The sequence below is a fragment of the Arachis duranensis genome, chromosome 2 (assembly GCF_000817695.3).
Source record: "Arachis duranensis cultivar V14167 chromosome 2, aradu.V14167.gnm2.J7QH, whole genome shotgun sequence".
NCBI classification, from domain to species: domain Eukaryota; kingdom Viridiplantae; phylum Streptophyta; class Magnoliopsida; order Fabales; family Fabaceae; genus Arachis; species Arachis duranensis.
In genome coordinates this window covers 51322768-51346831 of record NC_029773.3, presented here as the reverse complement: position 1 = coordinate 51346831, position 24064 = coordinate 51322768, and the positions used below count along the sequence as shown (strand labels likewise).

At 36.5% G+C, this 24064-nt stretch overlaps 1 protein-coding gene across 1 annotated transcript; it reads left to right on the top strand.

Moving 5' to 3' along the window:
- Positions 1-15968: 15968 nt before the first annotated feature.
- On the top strand, positions 15969-22698 carry LOC107474300 (uncharacterized). Its single transcript, XM_016093922.3, has 3 exons — positions 15969-16476; positions 16606-18380; positions 21959-22698. The coding sequence occupies exons 2-3, from the start codon at positions 16773-16775 to the stop codon at positions 22292-22294; spliced, it is 1944 nt and encodes a 647-aa protein (XP_015949408.1). The 5' UTR covers positions 15969-16476; positions 16606-16772; the 3' UTR covers positions 22295-22698.
- The last annotated feature ends 1366 nt before the right edge of the window (positions 22699-24064 follow it).

Below are 24064 nucleotides of genomic sequence, written 5' to 3'. Positions count from 1 at the left end.
TAAGGTTTAGACTTTCCGGATTCTCAAGAATGGCCGCCAATAATTCTAGCTTATACCACGAAGATTCTGATTAAAGAATCCAAGAGATATTCGCTCGATCTAAGGTAGAACAGAAGTGGTTGTCAAGCACGTGTTCATAAGAATTGATGATGATGAGTGTCACGGATCATCACATTCATCATGTTAAAGTGCAACGAATATCTTAGAACAAGAATAAGCTGAATTGAATAGAAAATAGTGCAACGAATATCTTAGAACAAGAATAAGCCGCTTAGGCCTGGATTTTATTTCCTTGGGCCCTCCTATCCATTGATGCTCAAAGCCTTGGATCCTTTTTACCCTTGCCTTTTGGTTTTAAGGGCTATTGGTTTTTTCTGCTTGCTTTTTCTTTTTCTTTCATATTTTTTTCGCCACTTTTTTTCACAAGCTTTGTTCTTCACTGCTTTTTCTTGCTTCAAGAATCAATTTTATAATTTTTCAGATCCTTAATAACATTTCTCTTTTTCATCATTCTTTCAAGAGCCAACAATTTTAACATTCATAAACAACAAGATAAAAAATATGCACTGTTCAAGCCTTCATTTAGAAAACAAAAAGTATTGTCACCACATCAATATAATTAAACTAATTTCAAGGATGAATTCAAAACTCATGTACTTCTTGTTCTTTTTGTATTAAAAACATTTTTCATTTAAGAAAGGTGAAGGATTCATGGAATTTATTCATAGCCTTAAGACATAGACACTAATGATCATGTAGTAAAGACTCAAAACATAGACAAACATAGAGCATAAAAATCGAAAAATAGAGAAATAGGAACAAGGAAGTTAAGGAATGAGTCCACCTTAGTGATGGTGGCGTCTTCTTCTTGAAGGACCAATGATGTCCTTGAGCTCCTCTATGTCTCTTCCATGCCTTTGTTGCTCCTCTCTCATAGCTCTTTGATCTTCTCTAATCTCATGGAGAATGATGGAGTGCTCTTGGTGCTCCACCCTTAATTGGTCCATGTTATAACTCAAGTCTTCTAGAGAAGTGTTGAGTTGTTCCCAATAGTTGTTTGGAGAAAAATGCATCCCTTGAGGCATCTCAGGGATTTCTTGATGGTGAGCTTCCTCATGCGTCTCTTGAGAACCATGAGTAGGCTCTCTTGTCTGCTCTATCCTCTTCATAGTGATGGACTTGTCCTCTTCAATGAGGATGTCTCCTTCTATGATAACTCCAGCTGAGTAGCATAGATGGCAAATAAAATGAGGAAAAGCTAGCCTTGCCAAGGTAGATGGATTTTTGGCTATTTTGTAGAATTCAAGAGAGATGACTTCATGAACTTCTACTTCCTCTCCAATCATGATGCTATGGATCATGATGGCCCGATCCACAGTAACTTCAGATCGGTTGCTAGTGGGGATGATGGAGCATTGGATGAACTCCAACCATCCTCTAGCCACATGCTTAAGGTCCAGTCTTCTCAATTGAACCGGCTTGCCTTTAGAGTCTCTTTTCCATTGAGCTCCTTCAACACATATGTCCATAAGAACTTGGTCCAACCTTTGATCAAAGTTGACCCTTCTAGTGTAGGGGCATGCATTTTCTTGCATCATAGGCAAGTTGAATGCCAACCTTACATTTTCTGGACTGAAATCTAAGCATTTTCCTCGAACCATTATAAGATAATTCTTTGGATTCGGGTTCATACTTTGATCATGGCTCCTAGTGATCCATGCATTGGCATAGAACTCTTGAACCATTAAGATTCCGACTTGTTGAATGGGGTTGGCCAGAACTTCCGAACCTCTTCTTTGAATCTCATGTCGGATCTCCGGATACTCATTTTTCTTAAGTTTGAAAGGGACCTCAGAGATCACCTTCTTCTTGGCCATAACTTTTTAGAAGTGGTCTTGATGGGCTTTTGAGATGAATCTCTCCATCTCTCATGACTCGGAGGTGGAAGCTTTTGTCTTCGCTTTCCTCTTTCTAGAGGTTTTTCCGGCCTTAGGTGCCATCAATGGTTATGGAAAAATAAAAAAATCTATGCTTTTACCACACCAAACTTAGAATGTTGCTCGCCCTCGAGCAAAGAAAAGAAAATAATAGAAGAAGAAGAAGAAGATATGGAGGAGAGTGAAGGAGAGTCATTTAGGGTGGGATTGGGTAGGAAAGAGATTTTGAATTTGAAGGTAGGTGGGGTTTATGGGGAAGAGTGGATGGATGTGAGTGGTGAAGAGGTGATGGGGAAGAGAGATTAAGGTCATTGGTAAAGGGTGTTTGGGGAAGAGTGATATTGTATTGTGTGAAAGAAGAGAGATGGTGAGTTGAGGTAGATGGGGATCCTGTGGGGTCCACAGATCTTGAGGTAATCCTGTGGGATCCACAGATCTTGAGGTGTCAAGGATTTATCATCCCTGCACCAATTAGGCGTGTAAAACACCCTTTGCATGCAATCCTAGCATTTAATGCCAGATTGATGCTGGTTTCTGGCGTTAAACGCCAGCTCTATGCTTGTTTTGGGCGTTCAATGCCAGTCTGCAGCATGTTTCTGGCGTTGAACGCCAGATTCATGCTCTGGGTGCATAATCCTGGTGTTTGAATGCCAAACTGTTGCTTGTTTTTGGCGTTCAACGCCAGATTCATGCTCTATTCTGGCGTTCAACACCTGCCAGATGCTCCTTACTGGCATTCAAATGCCAGTAAGCTCTTCCTCCAGGGTGTGCTATTTTTTCTGATGTTTTTTATTCTATTTTTAATTTTAGCATTTGTTTTGTGACTCCACATGATCATGAACCTAATAAAACATAAAAGAACAATAAAAATATAAATAAATAAAAATTGGGTTGCCTCCCAATAAGTGCTTCTTTAATGTCAATAGCTTGACAGTGAGCTCTCATGAAGCTTCACATGTGATCAGGTCAATGTTGTAGACTCCCAACACCAAACTTAGAGTTTGGATGTGGGGGTTTCTCAACACCAAACTTAGAGTTTGGGTGTGGCCTCCCAACACCAAACTTAGAGTTTGATTGTGGGAGCTCTGTTTGACTCTGTATTGAGAGAAGCTTTTCATGCTTTCTCTTCATGGTTGCAGAGGAAGATCCTTGAGCTTTAAACACCAGATAGTCCCCATTCAATTTAAGGACTAGCTCTCCTCTGTCAACATCAATCACAGCTCCTGTTGTGGCTAGGAAGGGTCTTCCAAGGATGATGCATTCATCCTCCTCCTTCCTAGTGTCTAAGATTATGAAATCAGCAGGGATGTAAAGGCCTTTAACCTTTACTAACACGTCCTCTACTATTCCATAAGCTTGTCTTATTGACTTGTCTGCCATCTCTAATAAGAATGTGGCAGCCTGTACCTCAAAGATCCACAGCTTCTCCATTACAGAGAGTGGGGTAAGATTTATACCTGACCCCAGGTCACACAGAGCCTTCTCAAAGGTCATGGTGCCTATAGTACAGGGTATTAAGAATTTACCAGGATTTTGTTTCTTTTGAGGTAAAGTTTGCTAAACCCATGTATCTAGTTCACTAATGAGCAAGGGAGGTGAATCTTCCCAAGTCTCATTACCAAACAACTTGGCATTCAGCTTCATGATAGCTCCTAGATATTGAGCAACTTGCTCTCCAGTTACATCTTCATCCTCTTCAGAGGAAGAATAGTTCTCAGAGCTTATGAATGGCAGAAGGGGGTTCAATGGAATCTCTATGGTCTCTATATGAACCTCAGATTCCTTTAGGTCCTCAATAGGGAACTCCTTCTTGTCTGGGAGATGTCCCATGAGGTCTTCCTCATTGGGATTCATGTCCTCCCCTTCCTTTCTAGGTTCGGCCATTTTAACTATGTCAATGGCCTTGCACTCTCTTTTTGGATTCTCTTCAGTATTGCTTGGGAGAGTACTAGGAGGAGTTTCAGTGATTTTCTTACTCAGCTGGCCCACTTGTGCCTCCAAATTTCTAATGGAGGACATTTTTTCACTCATGAAACTTAAAGTGGCCTTAGACAGATCAGAGACTATATTTGCTAAGCTAGAGGAGTTCTGCTCAGAATTCTCTATCTATTGCTGAGAAGATGATGGAAAAGGCTTGTTATTGCTAAGCCTGTTTCTTCCACCATTATTAAAACCTTGTTGAGGCTTTTGTTAATCCTTCCATGAGAAATTCGGATGATATCTCCATGAGGAATTATAGGTGTTCCCATAGGGTTCACCCATGTAATTTACTTCTGTCATTGCAGGGTTCTCAAGATCATAAGCTTCTTCTTCAGAAGATGCCTCTTTAGTACTGTTGGATGCATTTCGCCATCCATTCAGACTTTGAGAAATCATGTTGACTTGCTGAGTCAACATTTTGTTCTGAGCCAATATGGCATTCAGAGCATCAATTTCAAGAACTTTCTTCTTTTGAGGCGTCCCATTACTCACAGAATTCCTCTCAGAAGTGTACATGAATTAGTTATTTGCAACCATGTCAATGAGTTCTTGAGCTTCTACAGGCGTTTTCTTTAGGTGAATGGATCCACCTACAGAATGGTCTAGTGACATCTTAGAGAACTCAGATAGACCATAATAGAATATATCCAAAATGGTCCACTCTGAAAGTATGTCAGAAGGACACCTTTTGGTCATCTGCTTGTATCTTTCCCAAGCTTCATAGAGGGATTCACCATCTTTTTATTTGAAGGTCTGAACATCCACTCTAAGATTGCTCAGCTTTTGAGGAGGAAAGAACTTATCCAAGAAGGCCGTGACCAGCTTATCCCAAGAGTCCAGGCTATCCTTAGGTTGTGAGTCCAACCATGTTCTAGCTTTGTCTCTTATAGCAAAAGGAAAAAGCATGAGCCTGTAGACTTCAGGATCTACTCCATTAGTCTTAACAGTCTCACAGATCTGCAAGAACTCAGTTAAAAACTGGTAGGGATCTTCTGATGGAAGTCCATAAAACTTGCAGTTCTGTTGCGGTAGAGCAACTAGTTGAGGCTTCAGCTCAAAATTGTTTGCTCCAATGGAAGGGATTGAGATGCTTCTTCCATCAAATTTGGAAGTAGGTGTAGTATAGTCACCAAGCATCCTCCTTGTGTTATTATTTTCGGCTGTCATCTCCTCTTACTTTTTGAAAATCTCTATCAGGTTGTCTCTGGATTATTGTAATTTATCTTCTCTTAGTTTCCTCTTCAAAGTCCTTTCAGGTTCAGGATCTGCTTCAACAAGAATATTCTTGTCCTTGCTCCTGCTCATATGAAAAAGAAGGGAACAAAAAATAATAATAGGGATCCCTTTTACCACAGTAGAGAGATTCCTTTATGTGAATAGAAGAAGAATAATAGAGAAAGGAAGAGAGGAAAATTCGAACTCAGAGAGAGGAGAGGGTTCGAATTTTTAGATGAAGAGAAGTGTTAGTAAATGAATAAATAAATAGAAAAGAGATGATAGAGAGAGAATTTCGAAAATAAATTTTGAAAAAGGGTTAGTGATTTTCGAAAATTAAGATAAGATATAAAACTAAAATTAAAATTTGAAGCAATTAGTTAATTAAAAGAATTTTGAAAAAGAGGAGGGAATTTTCAAAAATTAGAAAGAGAAAATAGTTAGGTGGTTTTGAAAAAAAAAAGATAAGAAACAAACAAAAAAAATCAATTAGTTAGTTGAGAAAGATTTGAAAATCAATTTTGAATAGATAAGAAGTTAGAAAAGATTTTTGAAATCAATTTTGAAAAAGATATGATTTGAAAAAGATATTATTAAAAGATATGATTGAAAAAGATATTTTGAAAAAGATTTGATTTTTAAAATTAAAAGTGATTACTTGACTAACAAGAAACTAAAAGATATGACTCTAGAATTTAAAGATTGAACCTTTCTTAACAAGAAAGTAACAAACTTCAAATTTTTGAATCAATCGCATTAATTGTTAGTAAAGTTTTCGAATTTTTTGAAATAAAGATAAGAAAAAGATTTTGAAAATAAATTTTAAAAATTTTTGAAAATAATAAAAAAATGAAAAAGATTTGATCTTTGAAAAAAAGATTTTGAAAAGATAGGATTTTTAAAATTGAAAATTTGACTTAACTTATAAGAAATAGCTAAGTTTTAAAATTTTTTGACTAAGTCAACTCAAATTTTCAAAAATTATGAGCAAAATAAGGAAAAGATATTTTTTTATTTTTGAATTTTTAATGAAGAGAGAGAAAAACACAAATATGACCCAAAACATGAAAATTTTGGATCAAAACACTTAATGCTTGCAAGAACACTATGAATGTCAAGATGAACACCAAGAATACTTTGAAGATCAAGATGAACATCAAGACTTATTTTTTAAAAAAATTTGAAGAAAAGAAAAACATGCAAGACACCAAACTTAGAAATTTTCAATGCTTAGATACTATGAATGCAAAAATGCATATGAAAAACAACAAAAGATACAAAACAATAAAATTTAAAGATCAAACAAGAAGACTTACCAAGAACAACTTGAAGATCATGAAGAACACATGCATGAATTTTCGAAAACTGCAAAAGTTTTTAAAACATGCAATTGACACCAAACTTAAAAACATGCAAGTTTTTGGTTTTTATGATTTTATTAAATTTTCTTTTTTTTGAAAATTGTTTTTGAAAAAATGCAAACAAAGAAAAAATTTTGAAAGATTTTTGAAAACTTTTTGAAAAGAAAATTACCTAATCTGAGTAACAAGATGAACCGTCAGTTGTCCAAACTCGAACAATCCCCAGCAACGTCGCCAAAAACTTGGGCACGAAATTATAATCATCAACAATGGCGCCAATAGACTTGGAGCTCTCAAACGTGAATCACACTTTGTCACAACTTCGCACAACTAACCAGCAAGTGCACTGGGTCGTCCAAGTAATACCTTACGTGAGTAAGGGTCGATCCCACGGAGATTGTTGGTATGAAGCAAGCTATGGTCATCTTGTAAATCTCAGTTAGGCGGATAATAAATGGTTATGGAGTTTTCGAAAATAAAAATAAATAAAAAATTAAAATAAAGATAGAAATACTTATATAATTCAATGGTAGGAATTTTAGATAAGTGCATAGAGATGCTTGTTCCTGTTGAATCTCTGCTTTCCTATTGCTTTCATCCAATTCTTCATACTCCTTTCCATGGCAAGCTGTATGTAGGGCATTACCGTTGTCAATGGCTACATCCCATACTCTCAGTGAAAATGGTCCAAATGCATTGTCATAGCACGGCTAATCATCTGTTGGTTCTCGATCATGTCGGAATAGAATCCATTGATTCGTTTGTGTCTGTCACCACGCCCAACAATTGTGAGTTTGAAGCTCGTCAGAGTCATTCAATCCTTGAATCCTACTTGGAATACCATACACAAGGTTTAGACTTTCCGGATTCTCAAGAATATCCGCCAATAATTCTAGCTTATACCACGAAGATTCTGATTAAGGAATCCAAGAGATATTCGCTCGATCTAAGGTAGAACAGAAGTGGTTGTCAAGCATGCGTTCATAAAGATGGATGATGATGAGTGTCACGGATCATCACATTCATCATGTTGAAGTGCAACGAATATCTTAGAACAAGAATAAGCTGAATTGAATAGAAAATAGTAGTAATTGTATTAACATTCGAGGTACAGCAGAGCTCCACACCCTTAATCTATGGTGTGTAGAAACTCCACCGTTGAAAATACATAAGTGATGGTCCAGGCATGACCGAATGGCCAGCCCCCCAAAATGTAATATGAAATCGAAAATAAGGGAAAATGACTCTTTGTACAATAGTAAAAAGTTCTATTTATACTAAACTAGCTACTAGGGTTTACAGAAATAAGTCTAAGTGCAGAAATCCACTTTCGGGGCCCACTTTTATGTGTGCTTGGGCTGAGCTTGAGATTTACACGTGCAGAGACTTCTTTTGGAGTTAAACGCCAAGTTGTAACGTCTGTTTGGTGTTTAACTCTGGTTTGGTGACGTGTTTCTGGCGTTTTACTCCAGTTTGCTTGTAGCTCCAGAAAATCCATTTCGAGTGCACGGAGGTCAGAATCCAACAGCATCATTAGTCCTTTATCAGCCCTCTATCAGACTTTTGCTCAGGTCCCTCAATTTCAGCCAGAAAAAACCTGAAATCACAGAGAAATACACAAACTCATAGTAAAGTCCAGAAATGTGAATTTTACATAAAAACTAATGAAAACATTCCTAAAAGTAGCTAGATCCTACTAAAAACTACCTAAAAACAATTCCAAAAAGCGTATAAATTATCCACTTATCAAGCTACCATGTAGTTGAGAACCTCATTATTATTTGGCATTAGCTCACCCATATTTTATTTGTTTGCATATCATTGTTTGTGGGTTATTCTTCTTCTTTCTTCTTCTCTCCTTTCAAGATGGCCACCAAGAAGGAAAACGAAAAACTTCTAAATGGGGTGACAAACAAGTTTCGCCACACAATCTTTGGAGAAAGCGCATCAATTGTAGCAACCCATCTACTTGCACATCTTTGCATGCACCGAGGACGGTGCAATCTTTAAGTGTCGGGAGGTTGATACCGACTTTCATGGGTTAGTTACTTTCTTTTCAACACCAATGTTTAATATTCTTTGTTAGTTATTTGTTGTCTTGCATAATAGATTGCATGATTAGTTAGTTGCTTGCTATTAGCTACTACTTGGTTGAAGTAATATTTTCTTTTTTCAATAAACTTTTTAGAGCATTTCACTAATTTGAATTAAAATTTTTGTTAAACTTGTTTGAAGATATTTAATTTGGAACATGGTTTTAGAGCTCGAACACACAAAACCGGTGAGATTTTGAGCCTATTTGATTGGTTGCATCTTATCAACCAATATTTTATTTTGGTGTGTGTTGTTGTCTCTAAAATTGTGATCTTTGTCTTGCTTGATTCTATATTTCTATTGTTTGATGTATGCATGCACTTATGTGATTGAGGCCTTTGTTTCACTATAGCTTACATATCCATATGGCCTTACCCTTTCATTATCCTTTGTAACCCAATGTTGAGCCTTTTCAACCCCATTTATTCTTTACTTTAGCTCATCACTAACTCTAAGCGAAAAATAATAATATCCTTAATTTGAATCCTTTGTTAGCTTAGACTAGTGAGAGTGCATATTTTAAGTGTGGGGAAATTGGTTTGGAAACATTTGGTTTGAGAATTGGGTATTGTATATTTTTGGTGAATTTGTGAAAAAGATAGTTAAACACATATTCTTGTATTCAATACCTTAATCATATGCATTGAGAAAAATAAAAAAAATAAAAAGAAAAAGAAAAAAAAAAGAAAAGAAAAAAAGAAAATAAAAAGAGCAAATAATAAAAGGGGACAAAATATCCCTATCATACAAAGTCACTATGAAATATCTTGATGCTTTCAGATTAACCTCTATTGCCTTCATCAAAGCCTGACTAAACTGCTGTCCTATCCCTAATTGTGCCTCAACCTCTCTTCCCTTATGAACAAAGAGCTCGGCTAACCTCCCATAAGTGGACTTCACTAAGGAACAAACTAGAAGGTTCCTTATACCATTTAGCACAGAGTTAACACACTCAGAGATATTAGTTGTCATATGTCCGATTCTAAGACTCTCGTCCCGGTACTGAGTCGACTTCTCATATTCCATTCTATTGGTCCATTCATACATTGTTGGGTCTTCACTTCGAAGAATGTGAAATCAATAGTCAAACTCAAACTCAATCTTGGCATAAGTAGCATTTACTAGAAACCTCCTTGCTTCCTTGTCCTTGAAGCTCAGAGCAAAATTTGCTACAACATGCCAGACACAAAATGTACGATAAGCACTAAGCAGAAGCCATCCACCATTAGGAGCCTCCAAAGTATCTTTGATTCCGTTGTACTTATCTGATATCACTAGAATACCCAGCTAAGGTGTGACGTGCTATCAAAGGTGAGATAGAAAAAACGACCAATACTCTGCATTCCCAACCTCTACAAGTGCGAAAGGAATGGAAATGATATTTGAATTTTCATCCTGCGCAATCGCAACCATCAATGTACACCCATATTTACCGTACAAGTGGCTCCCATCAATACTAACCAGTGGCTTATAATGCCTAAAGGCCTCGATACATAGTGAGAATGTCTAGAATAGTCAATGGAAATAAGCTGGTGACCTGTCAACTTGGCTGCCTCCAACTTGCACAGGACCGTCTTCAGCACTGCAATACCACTTGACATTGTTGTTTGCACATATAAAATCCATATTGGCAACTTATTGCATGACTCTTCCCAATCCCTATAAATCTACACAACAGCTTTTTGCTTAGCCAACCAAACCTTTCTGTAACTCGGCCTAAAACCAAAATCTTCCTCTATGGCAATCTGCTGTACCTTAATCGACACAGTCGCATCGGCTTTTGTCCATTGAAAAGATGAACGCATATATAACATGGTAATCAAGCATCTTGTGATCACTAGAAATTGATGTGGCCAAACATGTATGAGATCCATTATACCTTCTGACCTCTCAAGCACCCTTTCGCTGGCAAAGAGTGATCCGAGTCAACCAACTGCAACTTTTTTCAAATTCCTTACACTTTCCATGATACTTGATGTAACAACCCTGATTTTCGAGTACGCGAGATCTTTTCTGAAAGTACGGAGAACTCCGGAGGATCAGTAAGGGGAGAAGCTCTGATATATTATCAAGTATCTCAATCCTAATTGTCATTATGTCATCTTTAAGCTAGAACCTTTTATGAGGCAAGCTCGATAATGCAGTTACGAAGAACATAGTTTTTGAACCGTATCGGTTAGGAGTTTTGATTCCAGTTTTCGTAAATAGGCTCAGTTTGACGAACTGGACTCGATTCATGAGAGAAGAAAGATAATAGTATAATATTATCATTATATTAGTATTAGAAGATGATTGAATGATATTATAAGGTTACCTGGTCAGTTTTAGTTAAAAACAGAAAATCGGTTTAACCGGGTTTACGGTTTATTGGTGCAGCTTAGCACCAGCACTCTCTGATGACACTCAACTTGGTTTCCTTCCTTCTTTGATGATGCCACACTTTTCTTCTTTTCTTTTTTCTTCACCTACAAGTAATCAAAACAACCAATCAAAGTATCACAAAATTCACAAGGTTTAAAGTTCACTCATAATTCAATTAATTTTAGCTTAAACCTCATGATTTTGTGTTAATTAAAGGGTGGTTGATTGATTCAAAGAAACCATGCAATTCCACTCCAAATTACTTACTTACAATGCAAGAAAGTGCATAAAACCTAATAAAATCAAATAAAAAGACTAGTAAAACTAGACTAAGATGACTTGTCATCACTAGGGTGTCATGAAATTAATCTTGATTATTTGTGTTTGAGTTGGGTGAATGTTGTATGATTTGGTTGTGCTAAAAATTGGTTGTATATATGACTGATTTTTGGTGAAATTTTGGTGAAATTTTGATGAAATTTGATGAAATTCAAGCTTAGAGTTTATGTTCTTGGAGCTACTGGAAAAATGAAACCCTAGGCTTAAATTGAGTTTTAATTTGTGTTAAAATCATGTAGAAAAGATGGGATTTTAGTGGCTGGGAATTTATTTTGAATTATGGTAAAAATCGGTTACTGAAAAGACTGAAAAACGAGTAAAAACAAAGAAAGAATCTGAAGAATTTACGAAGAATATGAAGAAGACGAAGAACACATTGAGTGTGGTGAAGAACACTGAAGAACACCTTTTAGATCTTAAAAAGGGCAAGGTTGTAATTCTTTTGGTGTCTAAGGGGTTATTTGGTAATTTCTGAAAGTTAAGATGGTTAAAGTAGAAATATTAAAAGTTATCGGGGTAAAAAGTTAATTTTAAAGGTTAAAAATTAAAGTGGGGTCATTTTCGAAAATTTAATAATAAAATAATAAATAATAATAAAATATTAAATAATAATATTTAATTAAAAATAATATTTTAATAAAAATAATAAAATAATGCGAAAAAGGCAGTTTTCTGTAAAAGCTTTAGAAAGACAACTTTAAGTGCAGAATCTCATAGTTACCTTCATAAAACACTTAGGGAGTGGTAAGAACATATTAGCGAGGCAAAGATAAAAGAAAGATAAAAAGTTAAAGGAAAGATAAAAACCAAAGAAAAGTCTGTAAAGTCTTAATAACAGAAGAACAGACATAGACTAGCGAACGAACTAGGGCAACATAGTTAGTCCTTGAGTTGCGACTAGGGTTAGGTATTATATGAAAAGTTAAACTGTTTCAGTATAGACTTAATAAACCTATACTTGGGACATGCTAACTATTCATACCGAAATTTACATAAGCTTTAAATACATATGTTAAGCAGAGAAATTAGAGCAGAGTAAAGAAACATAGAGAACAAAGTTACTAGAGCAGAATAAAGGGATACAGAGAAAAGAGTAATCAGAGAAAAGTAAAAAGACAAAGAGAAAAGAGTAATGTGATAAAGAGAAATGGTTCGAGTTACGATGTTGTAAAAGTAAAAGCTGTAGAGTTTGTATAGCATGATTGAACAGAGAAAGAAAGAGGTACAGCATAAGAATGTGAAGGTGATGATGAATAATGAGAATATTAATGAATGATGATAATGAGAATGATTATGTAAGAATCTGCTGCAGAGAGGCAGTCAGATAGATGGTGGTACGACCACTGAGAACGCTTTCCTGGGATACCTTGCTATAATGCTTTGCTGTAAGACAGAGGTTGCTTACAGAGGTATCAAGATGAATGTGCTCCTGTAAGACAAAGGTTGCTTACAGTGAGTGTGTTGTTGCTCCTGTAAGACAGAGGTTGCTTACAGTGAGTCTGTTGGGCGTATATCGGCTAATAAGTTTTGCCCTGCAAGACAAAGGTTGCTTGCAGTGGATACCCTACAAGACAAAGGTTGCTTGCAGTGGATACCCTACAAGACAAAGGTTGCTTGCAGTGGATACCCTACAAGACAAAGGTTGCTTGCAGTGGATACCCTACAAGACAAAGGTTGCTTGCAGTGGATACCCTGCAAGACAAAGGTTGCTTGCAGTGGATATTGCCAACAGGAAAGCCTTATCCAGACAGAGGTTGCTGGGTAACGTCGGGAGCGGGTATGTAACCGACAGATGAGCTCATTACCTGCACTAGGGCTAGACAAGCATCATACTTGGTTGCACATTTACTCTGTTATGGTTGATTGTTTGAATGCATGTTTTCTTTGTTTGTATTCTATTCACTGTGTCTATGTTTTATTTTCTTGTATTCTCTTGTTTGTGTTCTGCTTTCTATTTTCTCTATTTTCTCTAAGATATCTGCTTCTTCTGTCCACTGCTTCTCGATATTCTGCTATTTATCTGCTAAACAACACGAAATTAATGAACTTAACTAATAACCCCGACCCTACTAAGAACTCCCCAGTTCTTACCCCTTCTCTCTCCCTTCCCCCATCAGATAGAAGTAAGAGTACCCTTCCGTAGTTCATTGATGATCATTTCACAAAGAGGATTTCGCTCTAGGTAGTCTTCTGAGTCTAGAGTGAACTCTGTTATCTGATTATATGTATATAATGTGAGACCAGCCAACGTCTGCACCCCGTTTGTAAGCGAACTTTAACTAAATCCTATGTACGAGACTCCTGTGATGTGGCTACTTGACGAGATACCATAGAGACGTTATGTGGCCACTCGATGAAGTACTTGAGAGACGCTCTTTGATGTCATATGATCGTGCAAAGGAGTAGTATACGACCTTCCACCTTTTGATGACGTTCCACCTGACTTGAGTTGTGAAGACTTAGAACGTGGCTCATATGATAAATAATAGATAATAATTAGGAAGACAAGTTGGTAGCGCTCAGTTTCTAGTATGATCATGACGTACCAGAAATTGGGTCGTTACACTTGATATGATCTAACTCTAACACTCTATACTCAACTTCACGACGGATGCTATAAGTCTTCACACTTAAGACGACTTTCTTTTTACTCTAAAACTGTTGACCAACTTGGAACTCAACTGTAGCTGACTTATGTTGAGCATCTCTGCCCCTAAAACTGGATTCTACATCTAAAAAATTCTACTATACCATGGCTTTTATATCTAAAGTCGAAAAGTACGAGAATTTTGCTGAGTTCTTGAAGTCGATGCTCTACCCCGACCAACTGGAATACTCCTCTCCAAATCATCACTGCTATCCTCATCTATCATGCTGGACTCCGCATCATCGTCATACTGCAATACATCTTCTATGGGATTTAGTTCACTATCTTTCCTAGAAACCATGATCATAACAGGAGTATCTACCATCGTAATCGCGAGCTCACCAAAAGATTGGTTATCACCAATTTTTTCGTCATTAACGCATTTTAGATCAACTGCAAAGGACAGATAAGCCACCAAAACTGCTTCGGATGGAATTACAGACACATATGAAGAGACAACAACAAGCACTGAACTAAAAGCTCCTAGCGTTGTTATAAATTGAGGATTTTGATTAGATACTCTTGAATAGAGACCACATCTCCAAAATTGACCAATAGTTCATGGGTTTTCACTTCGGGAAACTGATGACGACGGTAAAACAAAAGTTGTAAATCTTCATCACTATATATTACAAAGGAGTCGTACTTTACACCATCTCGAACAATAGAAATTGGAATCCTATAAAATAATTTCTTCACCTGTTTCATGCCATGCACTCACAGTTTCTGGTTTATAGTATTCTTAAATTGAGCAAAACTGGTATAAGAATTGATAAAAACACTTAATGGATCATTATTAGTAAATTTTATTCTCTCTCGCATTTTTTCTTAATCAACCCTATATAGTGCACAAGAACTAAACAACTATCATCACTAGCTATTGTGAGTACCACTCTGATGAAGAATTACATTTGTTATATTTATAGGACGTACTCATAGCTAAATCAAATTAAGTAAATTCGAATTATATTGTGCTTCATTACTTAGTAATTTGAATCAATTAGATTTAATTACCTTAGAGCTATATCCTTAGGAAATGAAAGCAATTTTCATAGATTTACTATTGGCTTCCCTATGCTTTAAATTGAATTGGTTTGTTTCGATTTACTAGGAGTTGTGTTTATCAGTAGCTACTAGCTAGTAAATCGAATTTACCTATTTCAATTTACCTTTGCCATTGCTAAAGTGAATTATTCATTTGATTTGATTTACACTAAAAGAGCTTAAATCGAGTTGATTTGATTTAGTTTAAATAGAGTTTTAAATGAGACAGACATGTAGCATAATTCAGTTGAGGATATTTTACATAATATTAATGTGAATCATTTTATCCATGTAATTTATCCTTTAAACTAATATTTTATTATTCAGAATTTTGATTCTAAAATATCTTAATAGAATAATAAAATATATACTATTTTAACGGGTTAATAATCAAATTAGTCCTTGAAAGAAAAGCCATTTTTTAAATTCGTTCCTGAAAATTTTTTTCAATCAAATTAGTTCTTCAAAAATTACAAATTAATCATATATGTCTTTCAGTTATTCTACTCATAATTTTTGTCAACGATTGATGATGTGAACTGTTAACTAATAGCATACATGATACATAACATATTCAATTAGATGTTGACTAAATATATTTACAAAAATCTATCAATTTAATCACTAGGTCATATTAGGAATATGATTTTTGTAATTGAAAAAAATTACTAAATTAATAAACTTTCATAAACATATTTGGCCAATATCTAATTAGATATATCAGGTATTATATATGTTATCAATTATCGTTTTACAACATCAATCTTTGAAGAAAATTGTTAATGGAGTGACTGGAAGACAAATATGATTAATTCGCAATCTTTAAAGGACAATTTAATTAAAAAATAAATTTAAAAAATATCTTATCTTTTATAAACTAATTTGAATATTAATTTTTTTTAACTATTATTATTATTATTAGGAAATAGGTGAAACTCATCTATGAATGAAATGCTAGGCCCCATGCCTTTATTAGTTCGTACACAAAAAATTTCATGTCTGATACTTTGAAATTTCTTTTACCTGGTCCACATCCGTGAGACGTGGAATCCAAAATATTCTTTTCTTTGCAATAATGAAATGAAATCATCAATCTTTTCTTAACTCCCCATCACTTTTACAAGTCCCTCTATCCGTTTTGAGCTATATACCTTTACAACAGAATCAAGTTCGCCTTTCTTTGCTTAGATTCTGGGTTTTTTTTTTGTTCTTTGATTCCTTACATGGCTTTTCTCTTATTAAATTTCCCTCGCTTCGTTTCCTTCCGGCTTCTGCTTTTATGATTTCCCTTTTCAGTCCACACAAAGAATAAACTTAGTATCCTTCGTTTGACATAGAAGTTGTTTTCATTTGTTTCTTTTTATTTTTTGGTTCACGGAGGAACATGCATGCTCCCTTGATGCTTGTCTGATCTGGATTGGATCAAAAGGATCTTTGCCAGTTTTGGCGTTTTTGTTTCAGGTAAAATCCCGTTAGTCCAAAGCAAGAAAGGAACAAGGTTAGTTTAACATCTTCCACCACTCCTTTGATTGCTTGATCTGGGAGACCCCACAAGATGCTTTTCTTTACTTTTGATTATTCTGCACTTTTCTGGTTCTAATGGATCTTCTTCTCTTTTTATTAATAGTGACATTTTACCTGTGTTGTGATTCTAGAGGGAAATTGTGAACAAGGGTGTGTTTGTGTTGATCTGTTGAGTGAAAGTCTTGATATTTTTGTTGGGGCATTTGTTTTTGCTTGTGATTGTGATTGTTAGTTAGTGTGGGATTGGTGGCCCTCTTGTGCTATTTAGTTATGGCGGGGATTGATGTTGCAAAGTATTCTCATAGTCCTGTGCACAAGGCCATAATTCTAAAGGATCATGCTGGACTTAAGAGGATACTTGCTGGTCTTCCGCGGCTATGCAATGCAGCGGATATTTGCACGGAAGCAATTTCAATCGCGGAGGAGGAGAAGGCCGATGTCATCTCTTCGGTGATTGATCGGCGTGACGTGCCAAACCGTGACACCCCGCTTCATTTGGCTGTGAAATTAGGGGATGAAGGGGCAACTCAGATGCTTATGGTTGCCGGGGCAGACTGGAGCTTGCAGAATGAGCAGGGATGGAGTGCACTTCAGGAAGCTATTTGCAATAGAGAAGAAGGTATTGCAAGGATAATAATTAAGCATTATCAGCCTCTGGCTTGGGCAAAATGGTGCAGAAGGTTGCCTCGGTTGGTAGGAACCATGCGAAGGATGAGGGACTTCTACATGGAGATTACATTCCATTTTGAGAGCTCCGTGATTCCTTTCATCTCACGGATTGCGCCCTCAGATACTTACAAGATTTGGAAAAGGGGTGCAAATCTGAGGGCAGACATGACTTTGGCTGGTTTTGATGGTTTTAGGATTCAAAGATCAGATCAGAGTATTCTTTTTCTGGGTGATGGTTCAGAGGATGGGAAAATCCGGCCTGGTTCACTCTGCATGATGTCACACAAAGAAAAGGAGGTACTGAATGCTTTAGATGATGCTGGCTTTTCGGCAAATGATGAAGAGGTTCAGCAAGAAGTGGCTGCGATGTCCAAAACAAATATCTTTAGGCCTGGAATTGATGTTACTCAGGCTGTTCTTTTGCCTCAACTGACTTGGAGGCGACAGGAGAGAACAGAAATGGTTGGAACTTGGAAGGCTAAGGTGTATGATATGCACAATGTTGTTGTGAGCGTCAAATCTAGAGGGGTTCCTGGAGCTATGACTGATGACGAGTTGTTCTCGTCATGCAATGAAAATGAAACAGAGAGTGAAGAACTTAATGATATTCTCACTGAGGATGAAAGAAGGCAACTGGAAGATGCACTTAAAATGGATTCTTCTGAATCAAGTCATGATAATGATGAGGGGAATTTAGGCTACCGCCATAGCTGTTATGAAACACGTGATATTCCTATTGAAGATGGAAATTGTAGCAGTGGAGAAAATAAGCAGGAAAAGAAAGGATGGTTTGGTGGATGGAGGAAAAAAGATTCTAAACATGAAGCTCCAAAGAAGATTGCTCCACCAAGAAGCTCTCTTTGCATAGAAGAAAAGGTGAGTGATTTACTGGGGGATTCTCCCACAAAGAACCAGACTAAGCCAGGCAGACATTCTGTTGAGATAGTTAGGGTTGATGAACATCGGAGAAGAAAAGATGCTAAAGCTTCCTCTTCAAATTCTGATAGTAGAAGTCGTCACAAGGATGGAAGTCGTGAAAATGAATATAAGAAAGGGTTGAAGCCTATTCTTTGGCTTTCCCCAAATTTTCCTCTAAAAACAGAAGAACTGTTGCCACTGCTTGACATTGTCGCAAACAAAGTGAAAGCAATTCGTCGTTTGAGAGAACTCCTTACAACAAAACTTCCAGTGGGAACATTTCCTGTTAAGGTATGTGCTCGTCATCTTTGTTTTAGACATGCTTCTTAAATTTTGAATGTTAGGGACACAAGTTGAATTGTTAATAGTTTCCACTTTTCAGTTTCCGTTTTTCTTTGGTATGACTGACTAGGTTGTGTTATACTCTGGACATTATGTGCTGACCTATTTATTTGGAGCATATAGGGAAAAGAAAATAGAGAGAGAGACAGAGGGAGTAAGGAGGATATTAATTGGAGTTAAGAATATATCTGAGTTGGAAACAAAAAATGGTGCTGACTTCTGTCATCAATTCTAGTCTATGCACTACCAACGCTCGGTATCAACCGTGATGATTGCTTAAATGTTGTCACTGTTTGTGATATCAATGTAAACATCTTAATATCTGTGACTGCTAATTAGATACCTGTTGCAATTTTCTGACGGCATATGTAGGAATAATGCATGTGACTGTTGAGTTTTGCATGTGATTAGTGTTTGGAATTGGAAACATAGGGTTTTATGAAATACTTAAGAATTAATAGCTTATTATTGACACCATGCAGATATTTTTTCCCTATGTCACATTTTTGTTTCTTACATATTCAATATGGTATTAGGGTTGTACTGGTATCCTCCCTCTGTCTCATTAATAGTATTTCGTTGAGCTCATACAAATCTGGAACACTTCAGTCCTTCCTTGTGTAAAACCCGATTATGCAAATTAATCTGATGACCTTTTTGGCTTTGAATCCGCCACTGCATGTTCTTTCAGTTTTCCGTAGCTTTGTTATTTTGCACAGTAGTCCTTAAACTAGATGCCCATTTTCTGGTGACCTCCTTGCCTTGGCAACCACCTCAGACAATTCCAACCTGCCCATCCATATAACACTTGTTGTATTCTGCCTTCACAACCACACCCTAAGAATGCTCTATGTACTCTATGTTTATTCAGTCATCAATATTTCATTGTTCTGACAATGCCCTTTTGCTGGTGATACTGGTGCTTACCTCCAGCCTACCTTGCTCATCATCATTGTTCCCCACAAGCAGTGTGAGTTCATATTATATCTTGTTCATTTTTAAGGCTCCTCGGTTACAAGTTCTATTTAAAAGACATACAAGCTGATTGTTTTAAAATATTTGGCTTCAGTGGGATTATAAATAATAATTTTTGTTACTATGAGTTTTTCCATGAGAATAAAGTATGGCGTTGGGAAATGGAAACAGTCTTAGGAAGTAACTAAGTTCTAATTAATGAATTTTGAAACTGCATTTTTGTACTCACTAATAACTATATAATGTTACTAGATATCTACACTAATTGAACTTTGAACCTAAGCTGGAAGAGAAATAAGGACGAACTTCTTCGAAAACTGTAGAGGGCTTCAAAGGTGAGTGAGAGGGTAACTGGTGAAGGGAAGAGGGGATGCAAGAACCTAGCATAGTAGCATCTAGAGTAAGTAGAGGAAAGAAGCAGTAATAGAGAGATAAGGGAGACAGTGATATCAGTGGGATATCACCAGATTTCCCGGTATTTGTTATTATTATTTGGTAAAAGGATGGTATATAACAAAGATATCAGGTATTTGAGAGACCTGATTTTCTCCTAGAGTCTGATCCCATCTTTTCCCAACTTTTTCCATGCCCTCTCACTACTTCCCCCAGCCCTTTATAGTTCCCATCCCTCTCTCATAAGAGAATGCTTACTCACTTTCGCGCACTTTCCAGCTAGGCAAGTTAGTTACAAAACCCACTCTAGCCCATATTTCACTCAATTACAGTTAAGTCCCTAAGTTCTAATTAACTTGCCTCTGCCTCCAAAGTGAACGCAGAAAATATCTTTTTACCTTTTTCATAATTTTCTAAAATTTTGGAAATGTGTTCCTAAAATTGAAAATAAAAATGGATAACCAAATATGTTTTCTATAGCATTTTTTATTCTTTTGGAAAATGTAAACAGAAAACAGCTAAACCAAGCAACCCCTAAACTTGTTCCTTAACAATGATAAGAAACTTCATATGAAGCGGACATTCTGAATTTTACATCTATTCCTTAACTCTAGCCTTCTAACCCTTACTCTGTCATTGGAAGTCAGAATTTTTATTTTGTGTAACCTGGTTCCTCATCCTCCCTCTTTTTACTATTGTATCTGTTTTGTTTTTGTTTTTGTTATTGTCTTTTGTTTTTTGTTTTTTGTTTTTGTTTTGATAAATATTGATCTATGTTGATCCATCTCCTTCAGAAAAGGGGATTGTTTTTGTTTGATGACCCATAAGGATCCTTAATATACAATCCTTAGATAAAAATCATTTACAAGAAAAGTTCTAACTTAAAAATCTAGTATTAACGGTGGAATTTCTGTCATAGCAAACTTCAATCTTTCATCGTGGTTCTATTTATGGAACTTTTACTTATCCTTTTGAAGTACAATAACTACTGAGGGAAACTGCAGCCATATTTGTTATTCAAATCATGAAATTAGTAGTGCCTGATAAAATTTTTTACTTCTGATTCTGTGCATTTGTAGTTTGTCAATAGGTCCTTCATTCCTTTGAGCTGGCAGCTCATAGTGCTTAGCATTTAAATCACTAGTTTGGTCCATAAGTTGGGTCAGCCATAAAACAGGCCAATGACAGCGTAAAGCTTTACAAACAGTCTTGAGATTTGTTGTTAAATTTTGTAAACTATAACATACACTTGTTAGAGTTCCACCTGAGTTAGCCTGCGATTTTCTTAAAGCATGAAGGAGCTTTTGTTGTTAAATTACATCTATTCAATTCGAATATGGGGCATTTTTACCAATGTACTATTTTCGAAACTTTGCCACTCTTCTCAAGCTAATTACCTAGATGCCACCCTTTCAACATTATTATAATTAATCATTTATTTTTGAAAGATATTATAATTAATCATAATTACAAATAAAATATCAAATCAATTGTCACCTTAGCAAAAGGGTGGCATTTAAGTAATTAGTTTCAAAATGGTAGCATTTTGATAATAAGTTTCAAAAAAGGTGGCATATTATTAAAAAGAAGCCCGATCATGGTATTAAAGATTTAAAGCTCTCTGGTATTGGTTCATTGGATACAAACTTAACCTGAAATGTCAGATAGTGTGTCAGTGAAGACCAAGCCACAAAGTATTAGCCTTTTCTCTTTATTCATTAACACCTTTGTTAGCCTTACTAGTTACAGCTTCACAGAAGACTACAAGTTTTCCTTGATTGGCCTCTCATTTCCATTAGGCTGGATGCATTCCCATTGTAACGGCAGTGGAGCCTTGCGTGGGACAAGGAGAGTCGCACATAGCTTAGAGATAAGGCCTAGATAATAAAACATTGAATGTTTCTTCGTTGGACTGAAAGATTTTCATGTTAGTCACATGGGTTTTAGTATATTTTTACAAAGATATATCATTAACTTGCTTCTGAAATATCTTCGCAATAAGGAAAGGTGTAAACGTTAGACCTCTCCATTGCTGTGTTTGCATTTTCCGATCTCCTGTATGTTTTATTCTCTCTCTCTCTCTCTCTCTCTCTCTCTCTCTCTTATTTATTTATTTCAATATGTTTGTCGTTATAAATCCACTGCCTTTGCATAATCAGGTCGCCATCCCTGTAGTTCCCACCATTAGAGTATTGGTTACTTTTACAAAGTTCGAAGAGCTACAGCCAGTGGATGAATTTGCAACACCGCCTTCGAGTCCTCCTGCTGCTGGCATCGAGAGCCCTGCAGTGACACACTTCTCAGCTTCGTCTTGGTTTCAGTGGATAAAGGCTCCTTACCGTCCAAGTTCAACTGCGGCATGCTCCAGTAGCAGGATAGAAAATGTTTCAGACCCTTTTGCAATTCCCTCCGACTACACTTGGGTTACTGCTGAAGCAAAGAAAAAAAGGATGCAAGAGAAGAACAAGTCAAAGAAAGGGAAAAATCATAGTTAATGATATCAATCCCTGATATCAAGGAAATGAAACATTGTGATTCTTGCAAAATTGCTAGAAATTTTCAAGTCTACACCATAGATTTGTTGACTTTATTTTCAGTATAGGTGGAAACCCATTTACTCCGAATAGTTTCAATCACAGTGGGAAACTTGCATCACAAAAAAGCAACAACTATGCCTGTTCCCACAACGTGGATTCAGTTATATGGATGAAACTTTCCTCGTGGTTGCTGGAGTTTAAATTCACCAATGTTTGATATTTTATAATTCTTTTCCCAATTCTATTCTTGTTGTAAATAAACATCTGAATTTGCTAGCTTGAGTTTCATAAAAGTTTGTTTTATTGTATATTATTACAGCATTGATTTACTTAATGAACATTTATTTCAATTCAGAACGGAACTACCTTGGGTTATTTTTGGCGTATTTTTATTGTTGAAGTAGGAGAAAGTAGCACTCACCAGTTACTACCGAGTGATCAATCACAATGCATGATGCACCCTTTTGGGTCTGATTGATTTGCAGTAGGTTTGATCTATTTAGTAAATAAATTCTGTCATCCATTATTCATCTGCTATGTATTCTGTCATATCTTCTCCATTTCACCCTCCTCATTCCTGATTCCATTATTCATCAGGTACGTATTCTACCACGTTCGTTCAGGATTTATCCTACTTCTTTCTTCAATTTACTACTGGTGAGTCTCAACTGCTTTCATATCTTCATTATAGATGGTTGTTTTTTTTTGTTGTTGTTACTGCCATTACTACACGCCATACGTTAGTTCTGGCAATTCTTACTTGGCTTGGGCGCGTCATTGTTAAGTAGTTCACAGTGGGGTTACCATTAGTTGTCTAAAACTTGAGTTTAGGCCTTCACAATTGCATTCAAACAGTCGGGACTCCATCCGTTGCTTCGAGATGGTGTGCGACTACCTTGAGCTCTCAGCCTCCGTAAAAGTCTTTCTCTATTTTTTCCTTTTAACCGACCCTTCGAAAGAAGGGAAACACAAAAAAGGGGTATCTTTCATTTCGAGCTATGCAGGGCCGATGGATCTTCAGACTATTCGAGGATTCATTCCACGGCTTTAAGGAAAAGTTTTTCAAGGTACGGCCTGCCCAAGGTCGGCACCCCTTCTGGCTTACCCTAAAAGGGGAACGCCGCATACCGACCTACTAGAGCTTTGATGCTGGAACCAATTACTTAATAAAAGGTACCTACGATGGGTTGATTCAGCGAAACAGGAACATCGCTGACATACTGCTGGCCATTTTCGATGGGAATAACCTCAACCCTCACCTTTTGATGGGTGATCGTGAGACCGGTAGGAGTCACTGATAAACTCCTATTTTATGAGTCATCTTTTGCTTAAATTAAGTGTTTTTATCAAATTTTCACCCACTTATTCATGTAAATTGCATGGTTTTACTATTCCTTCCTCATTTTATGATATATGTGAAAACATGTTTCCTATGCTATAAAAATATTAAATTTAATAATCCCTTATTACCATTCGATGCCGTGATTTGTGTGTTAAGTGTTTTCAGGTTTCATAGGGCAAGAATGACTTAGTGGACAAAAAGGAGACATACAAAACTGGAAGGAAAACACAAAAATGGAGTTTTGAAGAAAAAGCAGCGCCGCGAACGCATGGACGACGTGGACGCGTGCTTAGCACAAAACACAAATGACGCGCACGCATGGACGACGCGCACGCATGCCTTGAGCAGAATGCAATTGACGCGGATGCGTGACTGACGCAGACGCG